Below are 17,636 nucleotides of genomic sequence, written 5' to 3' on the forward strand. Positions count from 1 at the left end.
AGCTGTTAAAGGATTTGTCTTTTCAGTTCTTTGAAGTGCAGAAGCCAGATTCACTTTAAACCCAAAGAACATAAATATAAAATGAAAGACAAATATTTGAAGTAAGAATATGAATAGCACTGCCCCCTTTCCTGTAAGATCTTTCAGAAAGGGGGTGCCCTTTTCTATGTTAAATCTGAATATTCACATCTAAGACAAGATTTTGTTATTTCTGACATATCTGCAAAAGACTAAGACTACAAAACAAAACTTACAGTCACACAGTGTAAAATGCAGCAGCTATAAAAGGATAAGCACAAACAATGAACACACATGTGTTTGATCACCTAACTACGGCACTAATAAAACTCCTCACAGAATAATGGTGCTGTAGCATTTGTGTATCTAAGCAGACATACACATACATGCATGCACGCATACCAACCGAGTTCAGTTGTGGCAGTCGGAATTATAATACACTTTGAAAGACTACAATAATAATCAATGTCACATTTTATCAACACTGTCTCGCTCATATTCATGACAGCATTGACGATGATGTAATTCATTAAGTGAGCATATCCCATTATTTAAAAAAGCTTGCATTAAATTATAATCCCAAATGCATGACAGCTACGGGGCAGACAGTTAAACCTACCACCCACAGTGAAGATACTTTGCCTACCTGTTCCCAAAATGCCAGGTCTCTTCACAGCTAGAATACTTCTCGGGAAGAATGGAAGGCCCTGCAGTCAGTTTTGAACTGACAGAAACTACAGTTACCTACAACCACACTGGGACTGAACTGATCTCTTTCAAGGCCACCCTCTTAAATAAGTAGAGGCTTCTATTACCAACAGCTTCATTAATCCCACTTGCAGATCTGACCCAATCCATGCTACCATGGGTTTGAGAGAATTAGCTACTAGATTTCTGGAGCTGTAAATCGAGCACTGGTGTTTCTACAGTACCATCCACAAGCTTAGGAACAACCTCATTTCTAGGTGGTGCATGTGGGCAAAGTTAACGCCACAACCACGACAGCTAGAAAGAACTGTACTTCAAGGGAAAGTTAGAATTCTGTAAATTGAGTGAACTTGAGAAAACTTTCTTGTTAAGCAATTGGATTTTTTTAAACTTGTATTAACTACTGCAAGTTTAAAGCAGTACTCCCAGGTTCAGGAGCAACATCTCCTAAATACCTACTAGTAAGAACTTGGAACTGACTTCACAAGACAGATTGTTTCTACTGTTTGTCACAGATGTACTGAAAATATTTTAAGTATTACTCTTCTGCATTAACATCATGTGTCATACTTTCTGTCTGGCAGTCAAAACCAATATCCATTACGAAGATCTCCATCAAATGAAATCACTTGTGCAAATGGCCAGGACAGTTCATTTGAGACTAAGAAACAGAAATATCTTGAGGAAATCCTTCCTTCCTTTAGAAGAGTCATACTATGAATGCAAAACTCCAACTAATCCCATTCATTTGATAAAACCAGGCAAGGCAGTAATGATGATTACTGATGACAGTAATAACTTTCCTAAGAACATCTTTCAAACCCATGAACCTGTAATCTGAAGGTGAACTATCCATCTGAAGCTGTAACTTAAAGGTAAATTCATGTTGTAAAAACAAACAAAATTTTCATTTCAAATACTTGCATAAATAACCAAATTTTGATTATTAGCCTCTTTCCTACCACTATTCATCCACCATCTAGCTTTACCTACTTTATATCTGGTCCAATGAGCGAATGCCTCCTAAGCATAGCCCGGGCTTGTGCATTGGTTAAGTTAGTGGTTGACTCTTCATTAATCGACAGGATGCAGTCCCCAACACCAATCCGTCCATCACGACTTATTGAGCCTCCATGGATGACGCTGCGGACTATCATTCCTGAGCCATCTTTATTGGAACTTACTGTCATCCCTACAGTGAAAAATGCATGAAACAGTTAGCAACATCTTTAAGCCCCAGCTCTGACAGCCAAGAAAAGAAAAAAAAATAACCTGGGGCAGGGAAGGTAAAAGCCAGCCAGCTGACCTGCCAGTGTCAGCAAGCCTACAAATGTTGCTCTTATCCTCCCTTGCATTTCGTTCTTTCCAACAGGAGACAGCAGTTACAAATCACAATCACAGTATCTTTACCTTGCTTTGTGTTGTTTCACATATAAGGCTCAATATAAGAAAAACAGCAGCACTGGAAAACTTAAGCAGAAAATAAGCAAAAAAGGTAATGAAATTGCTTCTAGAACAGTCAAATTTACCACTCTTCTGGATGGTTTACTGAGTTTAGACGCCACATTTATGATGGTTCTCTTTGGAAATGAGGTGAAATGATTAAACAGTTAATTAGGAGCACAGAGCCAATACAACCACACGTACTTATTTTCAACAGAAAAACTGAATCAGAGAGTGGCTGCCTTCCTACTCTCAAAGGTGGACCATTGCTTAGGCCCAGAAGAGCATCCTGACTTCTGTGAGAGCCTGCACACTATTCATGGACACAGCCTACTACTTGAGTTATACCACAATTCCACATGTGGCACAGCAGGACACTACTTTTCCATGTTTATACATACGATTTATCTCAACTTTCTTTTCACTAACGGGAAATGAGACAGAGATGCTCTTCCCCCCCCTCCCCAAGGGGACTTACTTGTCATGCCAGGCTTCACCTGTCTTTGTGACTGTTCTTACATGCATGACTTGTCACTATTATTTTCAGGGCAGTTGATGCTCATGAAATCAACCCTGATGACATTTCCAGGAAAAACTGTTTTACACTAAGGCAACAGAAAGGCAGCTGAACGGCCAGCACCAGGTGGACTTCCACAATTCTAGTATTGTCAAACTTAGTTTTATTCTTTTTTGTGCGCTAACATGCTGAAACACCAAAGTAAGAGTGCCTTATAGAGGAATATCTATTGGAGAAGGAGGCAGTGACTACCACACTATGTATTCTCCTGGTGTTGCACATAAACATCAGGCTAGCAAGCACTGGGGAGTGCAGTTGTGCATCTGCAAGCCCTTACCTTATTGTCTAGACTGCGAGTAGAAGGAAGATGACAGCTACCCAGAGCAAGACCTCCAATAATACCGACTATGAAAAAATTCTAACCATTTATATACAAACATGGCTACAGAAGACAGACACTGAACACTCTAGTCTGTGACCTCAGACCTTGGAGGACAGACTGGCTGAACAGAGTTTAGAAGGCAGCTATAAGCCCCAGGCTATCCAGGCTCAGCCAACCACAGAAACATCTACCTGTATATCTGTCTCAGAGGAAAACTAAAATACTGTAACCATTTAAAGAACAACACTAATCTCAATATTCATTTCTGCTTCTTAGGACTCCTTCCCGTAAATAAAAATCTCTTAATAGTGTTGGCTTCTCATACGTACTTGTAGTTCAGATCAACATAGCTGTCTAAAGTATGAGGTGGCCCTGACTAGCAAGGAACTGCTCAATGAGCTTCTTAGACACAGGAATACATGTACATCTTTACTTTGGTATGCAGAAGCTAAATTTTATCTTTTGGAAAAACTGCAAAACCCATCTTCATGATGGCACTTTATATTAAACTGATGAAAGAATATGGTGTTACCATTGACTGTAGATCTATATTTATGATTTGTCAGGTAATGATCTCAGCTCTGGTCAGGCATCATTTAAGCATGGGTGCATCAGACTTGTGATACAGACACACAATGCTTCTGATTCATTGCCTTGCTATTAGAAAATGTAGAGGTAAACTGCCTGTCACATACCCCTCAGATTAGTAATGTTACAATGTTGAGCACATGAGAGATGGCATTTACAGGTGCCATCCTGGGATGGATGCCCCAGCGTTTACACTCACATACTCCTTCCAGCAGCTACATCTTGACAGATATGCTCACACAGGTTACTCAGTCAGATTTTAACATCAACACGACTGTGCACCAGAGTGGTCTCCACCAGAATATAGGCAGTGTGCACAGAAAAGCAAAGTGCCAAGGAAGCAGTCGAAATGTAGTTTGAAATTCTGAGCCTAACTTTGCTGCTTGGTTAAGCCAATTACAAAAAGTATCACTGAGGCCAGGTAATAGCACTTTAGAAGAACATCACCCATGGTTTCTACGCTGACATCCTCATTACAACAGATCTGCAAGACTGATGTTGCACTTTGGACAGCTACATTTTCAGGTTAAAAATGCAAATACCACTGTCAGGTTGCCAAATTAATCACACAGGACAATGGCATTTCAGCTCTTCTTGCATGTGGGTGCTCCATCCTCTTACCTTTTAAAAATCGCAATCAAAAGGTTAGAGCTCCAGCTGTGGCCAGATTTGCAGAGTTGTTGCAAGCTATGGGCAACACCATTTTAAAGGAAAAAAGAAGTGGCAGTTCTGAACTGAAATAACTGATGCAGCTGCAGCTTTCAACATCATTCACAGCTCTTGATTTAGCTCCTTTTGTAAAAATGAAAGTCAAAAGCAGTGCAGCTACATGTGTAAACTGGTCACTGTGCCCAGGCAGCTTCCCAGGCCAGAGCACAAACAGACTGGAAGTAAAAGACTACAGTCAAAAGTCAGGAGAAAGCATTATTCACATTCATACTACATGGCCAGTCTTACTTTTTCTTCATGCATGTAATGTCTGCCAATGTGCACCCTGCCCCACATTTGTATTTTTATGCTGTATTACACTTGATATGAAATTTGCTTTGTACATTCACTGCACATACATGAAAAACACTGCCTCACTTAGTTAAGAGGTTACTGCAAACAAAACTTCTTTAACAAAATCCAAATGCCTGGAACTACACTATGACCTGCACTTTGTACAGCCTGGCAACGAGGCCTATAAAGGCAGTTAAGATACCCAAGCACCTTGTATCAATGAAGGTCAAAACGTATTCACGTCAGCCTTGCCTACAGCTTTATATTTTGGGGAGGCTGATTTTAAACCAGATCAGTTCCTTATCCAGTTTGGAGGCTGGCTGTATCACGAAGGAGAAGGTGATATGAGCCAGACTGCACATCCAGCCATCAGAGGGCAGTTTATTCCAGGCGGAAGCATCCACAGTATCACAGGTCCCCACCCCTCTGCACAGCAAGGGAGTCCTGAACAAACGAACAAAGGGCCCATGGGTGGCTTTCAGGGTGCTTTCTGTGGGCAACCCAGCCTCAAGCATTTGTGCATTAACCGCAAACAGCCAGCGCCCCCAGAAACTCCCGCCCTACCAACACCAGTCTTCAAGTACATCCAGTTGGCCGGAAGAAATGGCAGCCGGAACCTAAACTAACACAAATGAACACACCAACCACAAACAGGAGGGGAGCACCCACTGCCTCCCACCAAAAAGCCTCTCCCATACTGGCTCTTGGAACTGGCTTGGGAGGATGCTGTCCCTGTGCTCCCCCTCACACAGTTCAGGGCCACAGCAGAGACCAGGAAATGTTTCTGTCTGTTGTGCCTGTTTGCTCCAAAATGTGCAAATGTGCTCTAGTCAGTATGCTCAGGAAGTTGCAGAATGCAGGCATTCAAAACTCTGAAATTCTCTACAAAATGATAATATCATTGAGTTAAAAACAATACCTACTAAACATATCAATGATCTCATTTTCAGTAATACTGAGGCACTTAAATACAAGTACAAATGCATAGCAAGGCAGCAAACAGCTTCTTTAGACCATTTTGATGATCCTCAGAAAGCAAGATCATTTTGTATTTACATGCATTTGAAAGTCCAGTCTACAGCTCTTTGGCCAAAGTGTGCTCCTACAGCATGCTTTGGCTCTACGTTGTTTTTCCACTATATTATATAAATGCATAGAAATTAAAAACCAATGTATTAAAATTGTTCTGTTAACATTTAGGAATGACTAAACTCCCTTATGAGAAAAAAAAATTCTCAGTGAGACTGGACACTTTACTTTTGTGTTCACGTGACAGCAAATGGATCCACTGCCATCATCATAGCCAAACACAGCAAGAGCAGCAAAGAATGAATATCCTATTATGCTTTCCCCAATAAAAGGAAAATGTTTAGTCTTTACTAATAAAACAGGAAACATATGAGAAAATCAGATAGCCATGTTCCTGAACACATTACAAAAAATGTTAGCTACCTTACCTAGACTTGAATTGCCTTTTGCAATAGTGATAGTCTTCTCATACATGTTTTTGACTGAATTTGGGGTTATGGAACTTCCCTCCAAAGACACTGGGCATCTCTTTTCCATTAAATGCACTTGACCCTAACACAATGGAAAATAACATCAGTTCAGAATACCGAGGTAAAAATACAGTTGGCCATACTGACCTCAACTCATCTTACCTTACACAAAAGCTAGGCACATAATTAATATAGATTCTTATATATCCATCAAAGATCAAACTGACATACATGAAGCTTATGTTTTCATTCAGGTAATACAGCAGATCTACCACAAAGTATGCTTTTAATTTAGGGACATCAGTTACAGTCTTAAAATTAGTGGGATGAATTCGAGAACTCTCAGGTTCGCTCACCACACCACATGTCTGACAATCTGCCACTGCTGAAATAACAAATCTTGTAAGAAATTGCAACTCTTAAGAATTTCTTAATAAATCACTGAACAGAAATAAAAAGAAACATGTCACAGTGATTGCCATATAAAGGAATATTATGCTTGCATATCATGGCATCACAGGCCAGTTTGTGAGGTGAACTGTGCAGGCTTGCACAAACACCAGGATACAAGTTTTTCACACCACTCCCCCTTGGCTTCCCAGGTCTGGTTTCCAGCTGTGCACCTCCACTTTGAGCCCATGCCTGTGCAGAGGTTAACAGGGGATAAGAAAAGCCCCCCTGGCATTCTCAACAGGTACACTGTGGTCCAGCAGTGTCCGCCACTGTGAGCTATGTGCTGACTTTTATATACCCCTGTATTGCCAGTCTCTGGGACATAACTATTGTGACGCTACAAATTATCTCCTGTTAGACGGGTCTAAATCCTTAAGTTTTCATGTGAGCTACCACATCCGACGGGCATTTATAATTGAACAACCACACATGGCTGTTGGCCAGTGTCATCCTCTGTAGGAGATTCTATGGTTTAGTATTGCCTTTCTGCAGGTTTTTTTAATAATTATGTAAAAAAAAAAAACCAAAAACCTTTACTTTTTCAGTGGGATCGAGCTGCATGGTAGTAGCAAGGTTTGTACTTTGTGCAATTTCTGTTGTTGTCTGAGATCCAGTCCATGTTGCTGTGTTTTCACTTTCCTTTTGACTGATATCCGAAACATCCAGAGGCAGAAGATCCTTTTTAGTAAAACCAGTTGCAGTTTCCAGGTTATCGCCCACTGCAGACTTTTGCTCTGTCACACTCTGATTCATATCCATGTTGTACAGGTTCTGGTCAGACACACAGAAATCAGCTGTAGTGTCTGAACATTCCTCTCCAACAGACTGTTAAACACGTGAGAAAATGAACAATCAACATTTTTGCATAGTATAATTAAAAAGCACATTTCATGCTAAATTCTTAAACAGAAACTAATCTCACAGAATTTAAACATATTTGTTGTAACATCAGTGTCTTCAGTAGATCCCTACAGGCATTTTACTATTAAATTTACTTGATTCCTCAATTTCTTCTGTTTTACAAAACCACTAATCAATGAAAATAAAGTTACTGTTGAAGGCTAAATTCTAATTTGGTGCTCATCAATAAATCTCCACCAACTTCAGGAAAGTAACATCCATTCATGCATCGTCAAACTAGACATAATTCCAGCAAGTTATTAAAATTAAAGCATCTAATTGGCTTTCTCAGGTAGAAGAACTTTGAAAGATCAAGGTCTTTACTTTTAAAACACTTAGCAAGCAAAGAGCAATTTCAAGCAGCTCAGACAATAAGCATGCAAACTAATAATCCATTTAACTGAGCAGAAGCATATTTAGATAACCCTTCCACATCAAGAAGAAAAAGTAGAAACTCAGTCAAATCTCAGCAAAAAATGAACATGGAGCTTTTGAACTGTGACAAAAATGAAATACAATGATGGCAGTTACAGAAGCTTAGTAGTTAGTACTTATTGCAAGTGTATCAATTATGGCTGCAGTATTAGGATTAAGTTCTCAACACAAAATTTGTTCAGACTTTCAAGATCCCAAGATCCTGCATTTCAAATATTTGAAGGGATTTCAATAATCACAACCTTCTGAAAAAAGAAAAACTTCAAATATTCTTTAGCTCAGCTTTCAGAATAAGTAATTTTAAAAACAGGTAGGCCATTAGATATTAGAAAGATATATCACGGACTTAGAGGTTGGATTTAGAGGCTCTTTGTCAATATTAGGGATTTTTCTCTGACATGTAGTAAATGTAGTCACAAGAACATCTACAACTATCTGTCTTAGTTGTTATCCACTGGTCCTATTAATTCTTCTACTCCTTTTCGAAAAAGTGGGGAAAACATGTTTCCCAGGATTTTGGGTTATTTTTTAACATTTTGTGTCAAGGGCCTTAGAATTAGTTCTTCTTATCTTTCATGAAGTGCACACATGCTTGCTCTGTCCCCAGACAATCATCAAAAAAGGTTCACCTGTAAATAATTGGTTTAAGTAACATCTAAGAAGATAATTGAGCAAAGCCTAAATACAACTAATCTGCATGATGTAACCAATGAAATAATTTCTTACCTTGTGGAGAACAGACCACCAGAACTATAATCTATTTAAATTATTTCATTACATTTCAAAGGAAGCTGGGACATCTACTTTTAAGTCTGTTTTCTATCCATTTCCAAATCAGTGAAAACAAGACCCAGATCATACTCAACATTTATTCCACATGCCATATACACACAGAGTTGCAGCATATGCCCATTTTTATTTTTTTTTTCTTAACTTAAACAAAAGCCATTGCTGTAATTTTTGTAGACAAACAGGATTTCTGGAATTTGTAACTACAGCAACATGTGGCCTCATTAGAGCACTTGCATTACTTTGACTTCAAGTAGGTTTTTTCATCATCTATTTTAAAAGTGACACCAAAGGAATTCAGAATCTGTCAACTGCCCTGCAGTCAGAAATAGCTGAAATACCTCTGCATTCCTCATAGCATCTAACAGCAATTTTTTTCTTTTTTACTGCATTGCACTTGCCTCAAATATCTTCTTTTATGAACCTTTTCTCACTATGTTCACTTCGTGAAGTCATTCATAATTTCAGAGTATAAAATATTACTTGATGAGAACTTAATGCTCACTTCATGCTGGTGCACAGAAAGGAACACTGAAAAGTCAGGACCATCATCTTTAAAAAAAAAAATCTAAACTGAAGCCATCTTTAAGTCAATGCTGAAAATAACTTAAGATGTTCTAGAGCCTCAACGTGATATATAATGTAAATCCAGCCTCCACCTCATAAAATGCTTCTCAGCATGCAAAATGCATAATCCGTTTAAGTAACAAGTACAGTGTTAAACAATGCAATCTGTCCCACTTGCACAGCAGAGATGTGTTCTTCTGTGGATTAGGAGAAACCATTAGAAGACAAATTTAGCTTTCCAGCCAGTGCCTTGTAAGGGCTGAACATATTCCAGGGAGTTACTGCAGCTCAGGTGCGGAAGAAAAAGCAGCTACTCTATACCAGACTGCAAATCCTGGAATAAATCCCTACAGTGTTGTTTTCAAAGACAACTGCTAAGAGAAATTACTTGGAAGACTCTCGATTAGCAAAATAAATCTACAGATTGCCAAGAAAAAGGAGCATGAAAAATCATGGAAAGAAACAAAACACCAACTCTGATACAAGCAATCAAGTCATTATGGGTATGTGACCAGCAAGAAAAGATACTGCTCTTTGTATTAACCATAAAGAACTTATCTTCATTTACTAACTTTAAATAGAAATTATTAGTAATCAGAGATTTGATATATACAGATTTGGTGTCAATTACAATATCATTATGAACATTTCATTCTAGAACACAGTAAGTGAATTAGCAAACATACTATGAAGCATAAAAGCAAAGCTTAAGATGAAAACTTACTCTTGCTTTTCATACTTAAAATACTACAAATAATGCAGTTATTTGGTATTACCACTTTTTACTATGCTCTGAGGTAATAACAATTACGTTTCCATAGCAGACTGCTCACCACAGCTTTAACAGTACAAACATCTCACCATACTTCATCTGGCTATACAAAACACAAATCCAAGCTTTCAGTCTTCTACCTGCCACTATCTTCAACACAGATGTCTGAAAGATACCAGCACTACCATAAACAGAGCTGCGCTTTAAACTGGTACCAAATAGTACAGTTGGAACCAGAGTGACATAAAACATTTATATCTAATAATACAGCCTTTTCACACTTATAATCAAAGTTTGTCATCAATAAAACCATCCTCCTTTTTACCTTGGGAGTTGAAAATGAAAAGCAGAACGAGGAGTTCAGATCACCGCTACAGGCACTGCCATGCAGAGCTATCATTGAAGCCTGGAAGACGTCACTCTCCAGCGAATACTGCGATTCAAAGGTGGACTCATCCACTAGATCTGCTTCACGAGAGTCCACCTAACAACAAAAGCAATTCAATCAGCCAGGCTATGTGTTTGTTACATTCACACCACATAAGCCCCGAACACACGCACCTCAGCTGCTACATACTGACTGACACTCCCCTTCCTTTTTTCGCCCCCCACACTTTACACTGAAGCTATATTTGCACAGCACAGTAGGAAAAATTTCTGCTTCCAGTCACAACTCACATTACTACATCTTCAAATGTCGTAAAGAATATTTCAAGAAAAGCGAGAGTCTCAACTGGAATGAGTTGCAGGGCTGAGGTAGGCTGATGCCTGTTAATAGAAGTGTTGGGAAAATTCTGCTCTACTCTCTCCCATAAAATTTTCATTTGCTTAGGGATTTTTTCTTTTTCTTCTTAATTTTCTTTTACAAGAATTAGCACTGAAAAATATAATGAGCTTCACTTAGTGCCACCTGTCAGGAATGATCCCTCCACCCAACTTCACAGGTTTGTTTGCTTTTAAAAGGATGTGAAAAATAATCTTCTGGAAACTGCAATGCTTTCTGATACATTTATAAGAAATATTTATGACATTATCTTTTATGATTTCCAAAATATTTTACATTTGACAACAACATTAATATGGACAATTCTCCTGTTTTACATGAGAAATAAAATTTTAGAAATAGTTCCAGACATAGACATGCAGAGTATTTTTTGCCCTTTTTCTTTTTTTCTTAAATGAAATATAATTTTTTTAAAGACTCAGACTTTCAAGCACTAGAATAAAATTAAGTTCTGAAAGACTTAACTTATGGTGCTTCACATACTACACTTTGATTACAATTTCTTCTCCCCTGGCAGGGCTCAAGAAAGCACTGTGTATGTTAACAAAAATGATCAGCAAGTTCAGAGTCATGACCATACCGTAAACTTGTACGAAGCAGTGAAGTGCACCCATCTGCAGATATGGGACCTAAGTGTTGTTTTTCAGCCTCTGTGGTTAATCATACTATGAATTCATTATGTCAGATTCACAACAGCAATAGCAAAAATCTGCAGTGATTCAATATACCGATTCCTTTTTGAGATTCAAATGATCCATTTTTTTATTGTTTCAACCCTGAAGATTTAAGAGCTAGTTCAAATGGCTCCTTTGGTGTAACTTACTCTCAAACCATCTTCTGCAAAATAGACTAGTATTACCAAAGCTATGCCCTAAAAAACGATTGTGAAAAATAGGGATAGATGTAGAATATGAGGAGATTCATCTACAAATGACAGTATCTCATGAGTGCATTATGAAAACACATCTTCAACTGGGTGACTGCACATTCAATTTCATATTTTGCCCATTTAATTAGACAGTTGACAATTTAACCATATTTTTATCTACCATATATTTTAATTTTTCTTTAACTTTAAAAAATGGGGGTTTTTTTGTATGAATCACACACAGAAGTAAATTTTTTCAATAATTAAGTTTTGATCTGATCTTCTCAACACATCTTTAATTAAAGGGTATTTACATTATATAACCTGGGTTCTTCATACGTCTTCTCAATGAATAGAGTAAGGCAAATCCTATTATCTAACTACTGTACCAAGATAACAAACTGCATAAGGGAAAACAGGCAGTCTTGTTTAAAATCAAGTCATTACAACCAGCTTGTCACTTGCAAATGTGAAAAAGTAGCAAACACTGGAATCAGTAATTCAGAGATTTTTTGCTTTGGAAGATCCATTTCATGTTTTTGTTTTGGTTTTGTTTTTCCTAATGAATTAAGTTCTGGAGTTCAGCAGAAACTGCTTCCCTACTCATGCCCCCAGAAAACGAGGGCCAAATAACTTCAATATCAGGCCCAGATCAGTACAAACACCCATCAGAAGACACACTCAAAATATATTTATACACTGGCATGGGGTTTTTTTTTCTGAGTTTTTTTAGTTTTTTATAGAGTCCTATTTCCTTTCTCATTTTTCTCTAGAGTTCCTATTGGTAAATTCTGGGCTATGTAAGGCACTGAATGCTCAGGTAAGCCACATTGTTTGTGCAAGTGAACACCTTTTGACCTTGCAAATCTCATAATCACTGATTAATTCTAAAGACTATAGAATACCGTTAGAAGGAAGGATTGGCAGCTTTTGAAGACAGTGTTCCTTTTAAGGCTGGCTTACATGCAAAAAGAGAGTTCCAAAAACTTTTCAAGGTAGAGAAGTGAAGTATTATGACATATAGGCAATGAGACTTATTTACAAAATAAGCACATGCATATTTCTCTACACAAGGTGAGATTTTCAAAGGGATACTCAGTGCATGCAAGAAGTGGTAGCCACACACTTTTTGAGAATCTTAGCAAAGTACTTTGGTTTTTTTCCAGCAACTAATATATCATAGGCCAGATTCACAACTCATGCAAACAGCCAAAATCTCCAAATGCAAGTTTCTACCATGTGGGGATCCATCCCAACTATGGTGGGTGAGTAACATAGTAACAGTAAACACTAAAAAATAAGCATGAACAGTGACAAAGCAATCCCTTTCATTACAAATTGCAAAGCCTTAAAAAATCTTTGGTAAGTTGGGCCACTAACCAGAGCCAGCTCAGCATGGAAGAGGGCTGCATCAGCTGGCCCCTCCTCCTCAAGTGCCTGGGCAGTGTAGAAAAAGCAATCTTCCTTAGCAGAGACATAGCCCTCCTCTGGTGAAAGCTGCAGGAAGAATGAAGCTCTGAGTCGGATGACTGGCCAGGACACAGGGTGTGCGGAGTGTGTTATGTGTCGGGGTTTGGAGAGCCAAATGAATTCCAAATGCAGCAAAATGTTCATTTCAATCACAGTGTTGGGTAGATAGACAATTTTTTTTTTCAAATTTACCTGAACTGATTCAGCTTCACATCTCATTTTACATCCCAAAGTAATGAAAAAGGCCTATCCAGCTATACCACAGAGCCCACAAGCTGATCCTAAACTGATTTTCTATTTCTGCTCTTATTACACATATACGAAAACTTTCATCAGAGCTGCCACCAGGGAAAGGGCCTAACAGCAGAGGCCTTTACAATGTTGCTAGCCAGAGGGTAATCTTGTTAGCAGGCAGGAAGACTGCATCCACTGTCTGTGTTTAAAATTGTATTTCCCGGGGATACAGGAACAGCCTCAAGAGGACAAAACATAATTCTATTATCCAGTAGCTTTTTCCAACATAATTTGATGCTAGGTGCATTCATTTAGTACTGCAAAGAAGCCAGTGATTACTCACAGTGCTTACTTAATTGGCAAGCATAATACGTGAAATATTAAAGTGCACATGCTGAATGTTTACAAAATGCTGGGAACAGAAACAAAACCTCCACGCATTTTCTCTTTTAGAATGCCATCTTCTTAAGTATGAAAATGTTGATTTGCAAGACACTTTAGTGTGTAACTCAGTCTCTACTACAAAAATGCATTTAACACAGCAAGTTAAAAAAGTATCCTCTTTCTATGAAAAGCAATGTTTCTACTAACTTAAACATTAGCCATTCCCTCCCACTGTCTCCACACAGATCCACTAAGAATGAAAATCTGGTATATGCATCCACAAGGATTACAAGATTGTAATTTCAAGAAAAGCAAAAATGAACCCCAAAGACTGCACTTCCATCTTTCAAATATAGTGACAGGTATCTTCCTTGTAAAGAAAACCCGATGCCATTCTACTGATTTCAGTTTGACACATCAGGGACACTTCGTCCACTAGCATCCTTACTGACACACTATCTCAGTAACCCTAGCTCTCTCTCAACCTCATTCATCTCATTAATTTCAGGCTAGATTTTAGAAAGTAGTCTGTAACATTTATGGCTACGCTAAAATAACCAGTTTGAGGTATATGAACTGAAGACTACTCACCATTCTTTAGACAAAAGCGTGCAGTCTAAATATAAAGACTGCATATGAACTATGCCTTGCAAAGTCAAGGAATAGGCAAATGCCAGTGAAAACACTAAAAATTGACCTTATATCACCATCTCACACATTCAGAGAACCTTGCAAAGGGTACAAAATTATGCCTGGCAACTTGCAGCCCTGAAAGAATGTACTCATTGCAAGATGCTTCACTGTTTTCTCAGCTGCAAGACAGGTGTGCTAGGTCCTGCAATCACTAAACCAGTCACACACTACACAGGCCACTCCTAAATGCTGAGAGATACAGAAATCTATTAAAGATAGTTTCCAGATGTTTTGAGCCACCCAGCTGTACCCCAAAGCACACAAAGCATATGCAGAAGCTGGGATCATCATGTACCAGCTTAAATGACATGAAAAGTACCCACTGAATTCCCAAATCCTTACAGGCAGTGGTTTCGCAACTCCTATTTTAACTGTTCCTGCTGGGGCTCCTTTCAGTGCTTGTACCGCTTCCTCCAGGCTGCTGTTTTCCAGGTTGATATCATTGACAAACATAAGCCGATCTCCAGGAAGAAGTCTGCCATCTTGCTCGGCCACACCCCCAGGAACTAATGAGCGAATCACAATTACAGTGTTTGCTGGATCAACAGGATCCTAATTAAATAAAAGGAAGAAAAAAAATTCATTTTATTTACTCTTTTATGTCTTGAAAGGCTAATTTTTATGCAGAGTTGGGTTATTAAAGAAGTTTGAGCTCTGTTCCAGACAAACCCTCAGCAGGAACGTAGCCTCCTGTCCATACTGTCCATATATTTAGACTTCCACCTATTTTTAATTATCAGATGTGAAAATTATTTCTCCATTCTAGGTGATGTCCCATCATATATTCCAGCATAAAAACCTGCTAAACTGCAGAGTGCTGTTCATACTGTAATGAGTAATTACACACAAGAAATTCAAATACTTCCTACTGCAATGACAGCATTGCAGACTTCATTATCCCTTACACTCAGTGGTTTGGGAACATAGCTGGGCAGTGCGGCCTGGGGCAAAGTTAACATAGGCACTCTGATGGAACAAAGCACTTATTTTCAATAACTCTCTTATACTTCATGGCACCAGGTCTTGCTCAGCTGAGAAAGCACTTTTTAAGAGGCAAGCCCTTGTGCATGCCTAATTAAGCACTTTATGGGAGACAGGAACATACAAATAGAGGACTCTAATCAAGACAAAACAAAGTGGTGTTTGCTTTTAATAATGAAAACGGCTTTGAAGTCCCCATCCTTCAATGCACTGATTTTTATAAAAACGCTAGCATCAAATATGAAGAACATGAACGCATGATTCTGTTATAACAGTAATCACAGGTGCACACATTTTCATGATTCTTATAGAATTACGTTCACAAGGAACATCATTACATGTTAATATTTCCAACACATGGCAATTCACCTGAGTGCATGCACAGAAAAATAAGAGAAATGTAATAATGTACCAGCTTTACTGATAGCAAAAGGAAAAGTAAACATCTACAAACAGGCTTGCAAAGCTAACAGGTTTCCATGCCAAGAACTACATCTGAAAGGATGTACTCCATCAAGGCAGCACCCAAAATCACAGGTCTTGGAGACTGATGAAAGCTGGTGAGAGAGAGACATTGAGAGAGGGAGGGAAGGAGACCAAGAAGACCCTGAACATTTCATGGCAGTGAATGCAGTAAGAACGCCACGAAGCAATAAAACACTTTGCAAGCAGAAATACAGCTAGCATTGCCGGAGATAGTGCTTAAGCCTGAACACCGACATCTTCCTCACTGATTTAAAAACAAGTATTCACACTGTCACTTTAAGATTACGTTCCATGAAGCACCTTTTGAAAAAAATCACCTCTCTAGTGTATGTGATAGTCTTCCCTGAGTTAACAAATCACGTAGACTTTCCTACAGGCCTGCCATTGCATAAAACATGAGGAATCTATTAGTATGAACGTAACTGTCCTTAACTTTAGTCACTGTTCACTGAAAATGAATTGAAAATTCGATGGAAACAGCAAAATATGAAGATAAATCTCACTGTAAACATGGTTCACAGTCTTAGACGAAAGCAGAAACTTCAGTGACGAAATGTTTTAACCACATCTTGAAGGAGAGAACAAATCACAAATATAACATCAAAAAGAAGGCAAGTTTCAGAAATGTGACTACAGCTGTAGGATATAATCAAACTCATATTTCCAAAATATATAAAACAATTTAAGGTACTTCCCACAGCCCTTCAGTATTACCATCCATAAACAAAATTCAGTAACTAACCACAAAGGCAAACACCATTTGTGTCAACACTTCAGAGGAGGCTGAAGCGAAAATTAGCTTTATTTTGTGCTGACATGGACTCCAAATACTGAGGCTCAGCTATGGTGTCTCAGTGCAGAGCATCATGAGTAACACGTTAAAGAGTAATCACTGTTTCATAGAACAGATACTTGACTATGCCTTTATCCTTCAGAATATTAAGCTACGCCGCTCTTCACCTTTATCAGCATGCAAATGCAAAATACTGCTAAGGCATAGATTAATACTAAGCAGTGCCTTGTGGGCATAATTTCCACCTGGAAATTACCTCCACATGCAAATGCATATACTTTTAGGGACAAGATCCAGCAGAGACCTGGGAAGAGACCAGGTCCTGCAGCACCACCAAACAACTGGGGAAAAGCCTACACTGACCGCAGGGAGATATTACTTGACTTTAAACAGATTAAAAATTATACACTGTGACAACTGGGAACAGGAGGAACATTTGTTCTGGGATCCTGACCAAATGCAGGGAGGAGACAGGCACTGCGCTGTTCATTGGGGCACAGCAAGAATCACAGCTTGAGATACCAGGAACTTTGAATTAAAACACAAAATGAATGGGGGTGTTTAGGCACGTTCTGGATAGACAGCAGCTAAGCAAGGGATTTCAGAATTGCAGTTATGGATTTTAGTAAATCCTGCTTTAAGCACCTAAGTCCTTTATTGGATCTTGCCCTAAGCACCTTACTGCAGGTGCAAAATACATGGCCAAATGCCTAAATGTTCTGACTACATCATTCATTGCCCCTGGGGAACTAGCAGCTGAGCTTTCTGAAGACTCTGGTGTATTATGGATAATCTATTTTTCTGGACCAGTATTACCGTTATCATCAGAACGTGCAGTCTTAACACAGTAAGAAGAAGAAGTAGTAAAGT

The 17,636-nt window shown here is 38.7% G+C and overlaps 1 protein-coding gene across 26 annotated transcripts in view; it reads right to left on the reverse strand.

Moving 5' to 3' along the window:
• MPDZ (multiple PDZ domain crumbs cell polarity complex component) overlaps window positions 1–17,636 on the reverse strand; it is a 104,148-nt gene that overhangs the window by 38,248 nt on the left and 48,264 nt on the right. For 23 of the 26 annotated variants that reach the window (XM_064439090.1, XM_064439097.1, XM_064439085.1 and 20 more), the window contains 5 exons: window positions 14,849–15,058; window positions 10,399–10,557; window positions 7,142–7,435; window positions 6,116–6,239; window positions 1,720–1,918 (listed from right to left, as the gene is read on the reverse strand). In XM_064439090.1, the coding sequence (XP_064295160.1) occupies window positions 1,720–1,918; window positions 6,116–6,239; window positions 7,142–7,435; window positions 10,399–10,557; window positions 14,849–15,058 (986 nt within the window). The remainder of the gene's footprint in view (window positions 1–1,719; window positions 1,919–6,115; window positions 6,240–7,141; window positions 7,436–10,398; window positions 10,558–14,848; window positions 15,059–17,636) is intronic. The other 3 variants (XM_064439083.1, XM_064439082.1, XM_064439086.1) reach the window with 2 other exon arrangements.

This window comes from Phalacrocorax carbo, chromosome Z (genome assembly GCF_963921805.1).
Source record: "Phalacrocorax carbo chromosome Z, bPhaCar2.1, whole genome shotgun sequence".
Lineage (NCBI taxonomy): Eukaryota > Metazoa > Chordata > Aves > Suliformes > Phalacrocoracidae > Phalacrocorax > Phalacrocorax carbo.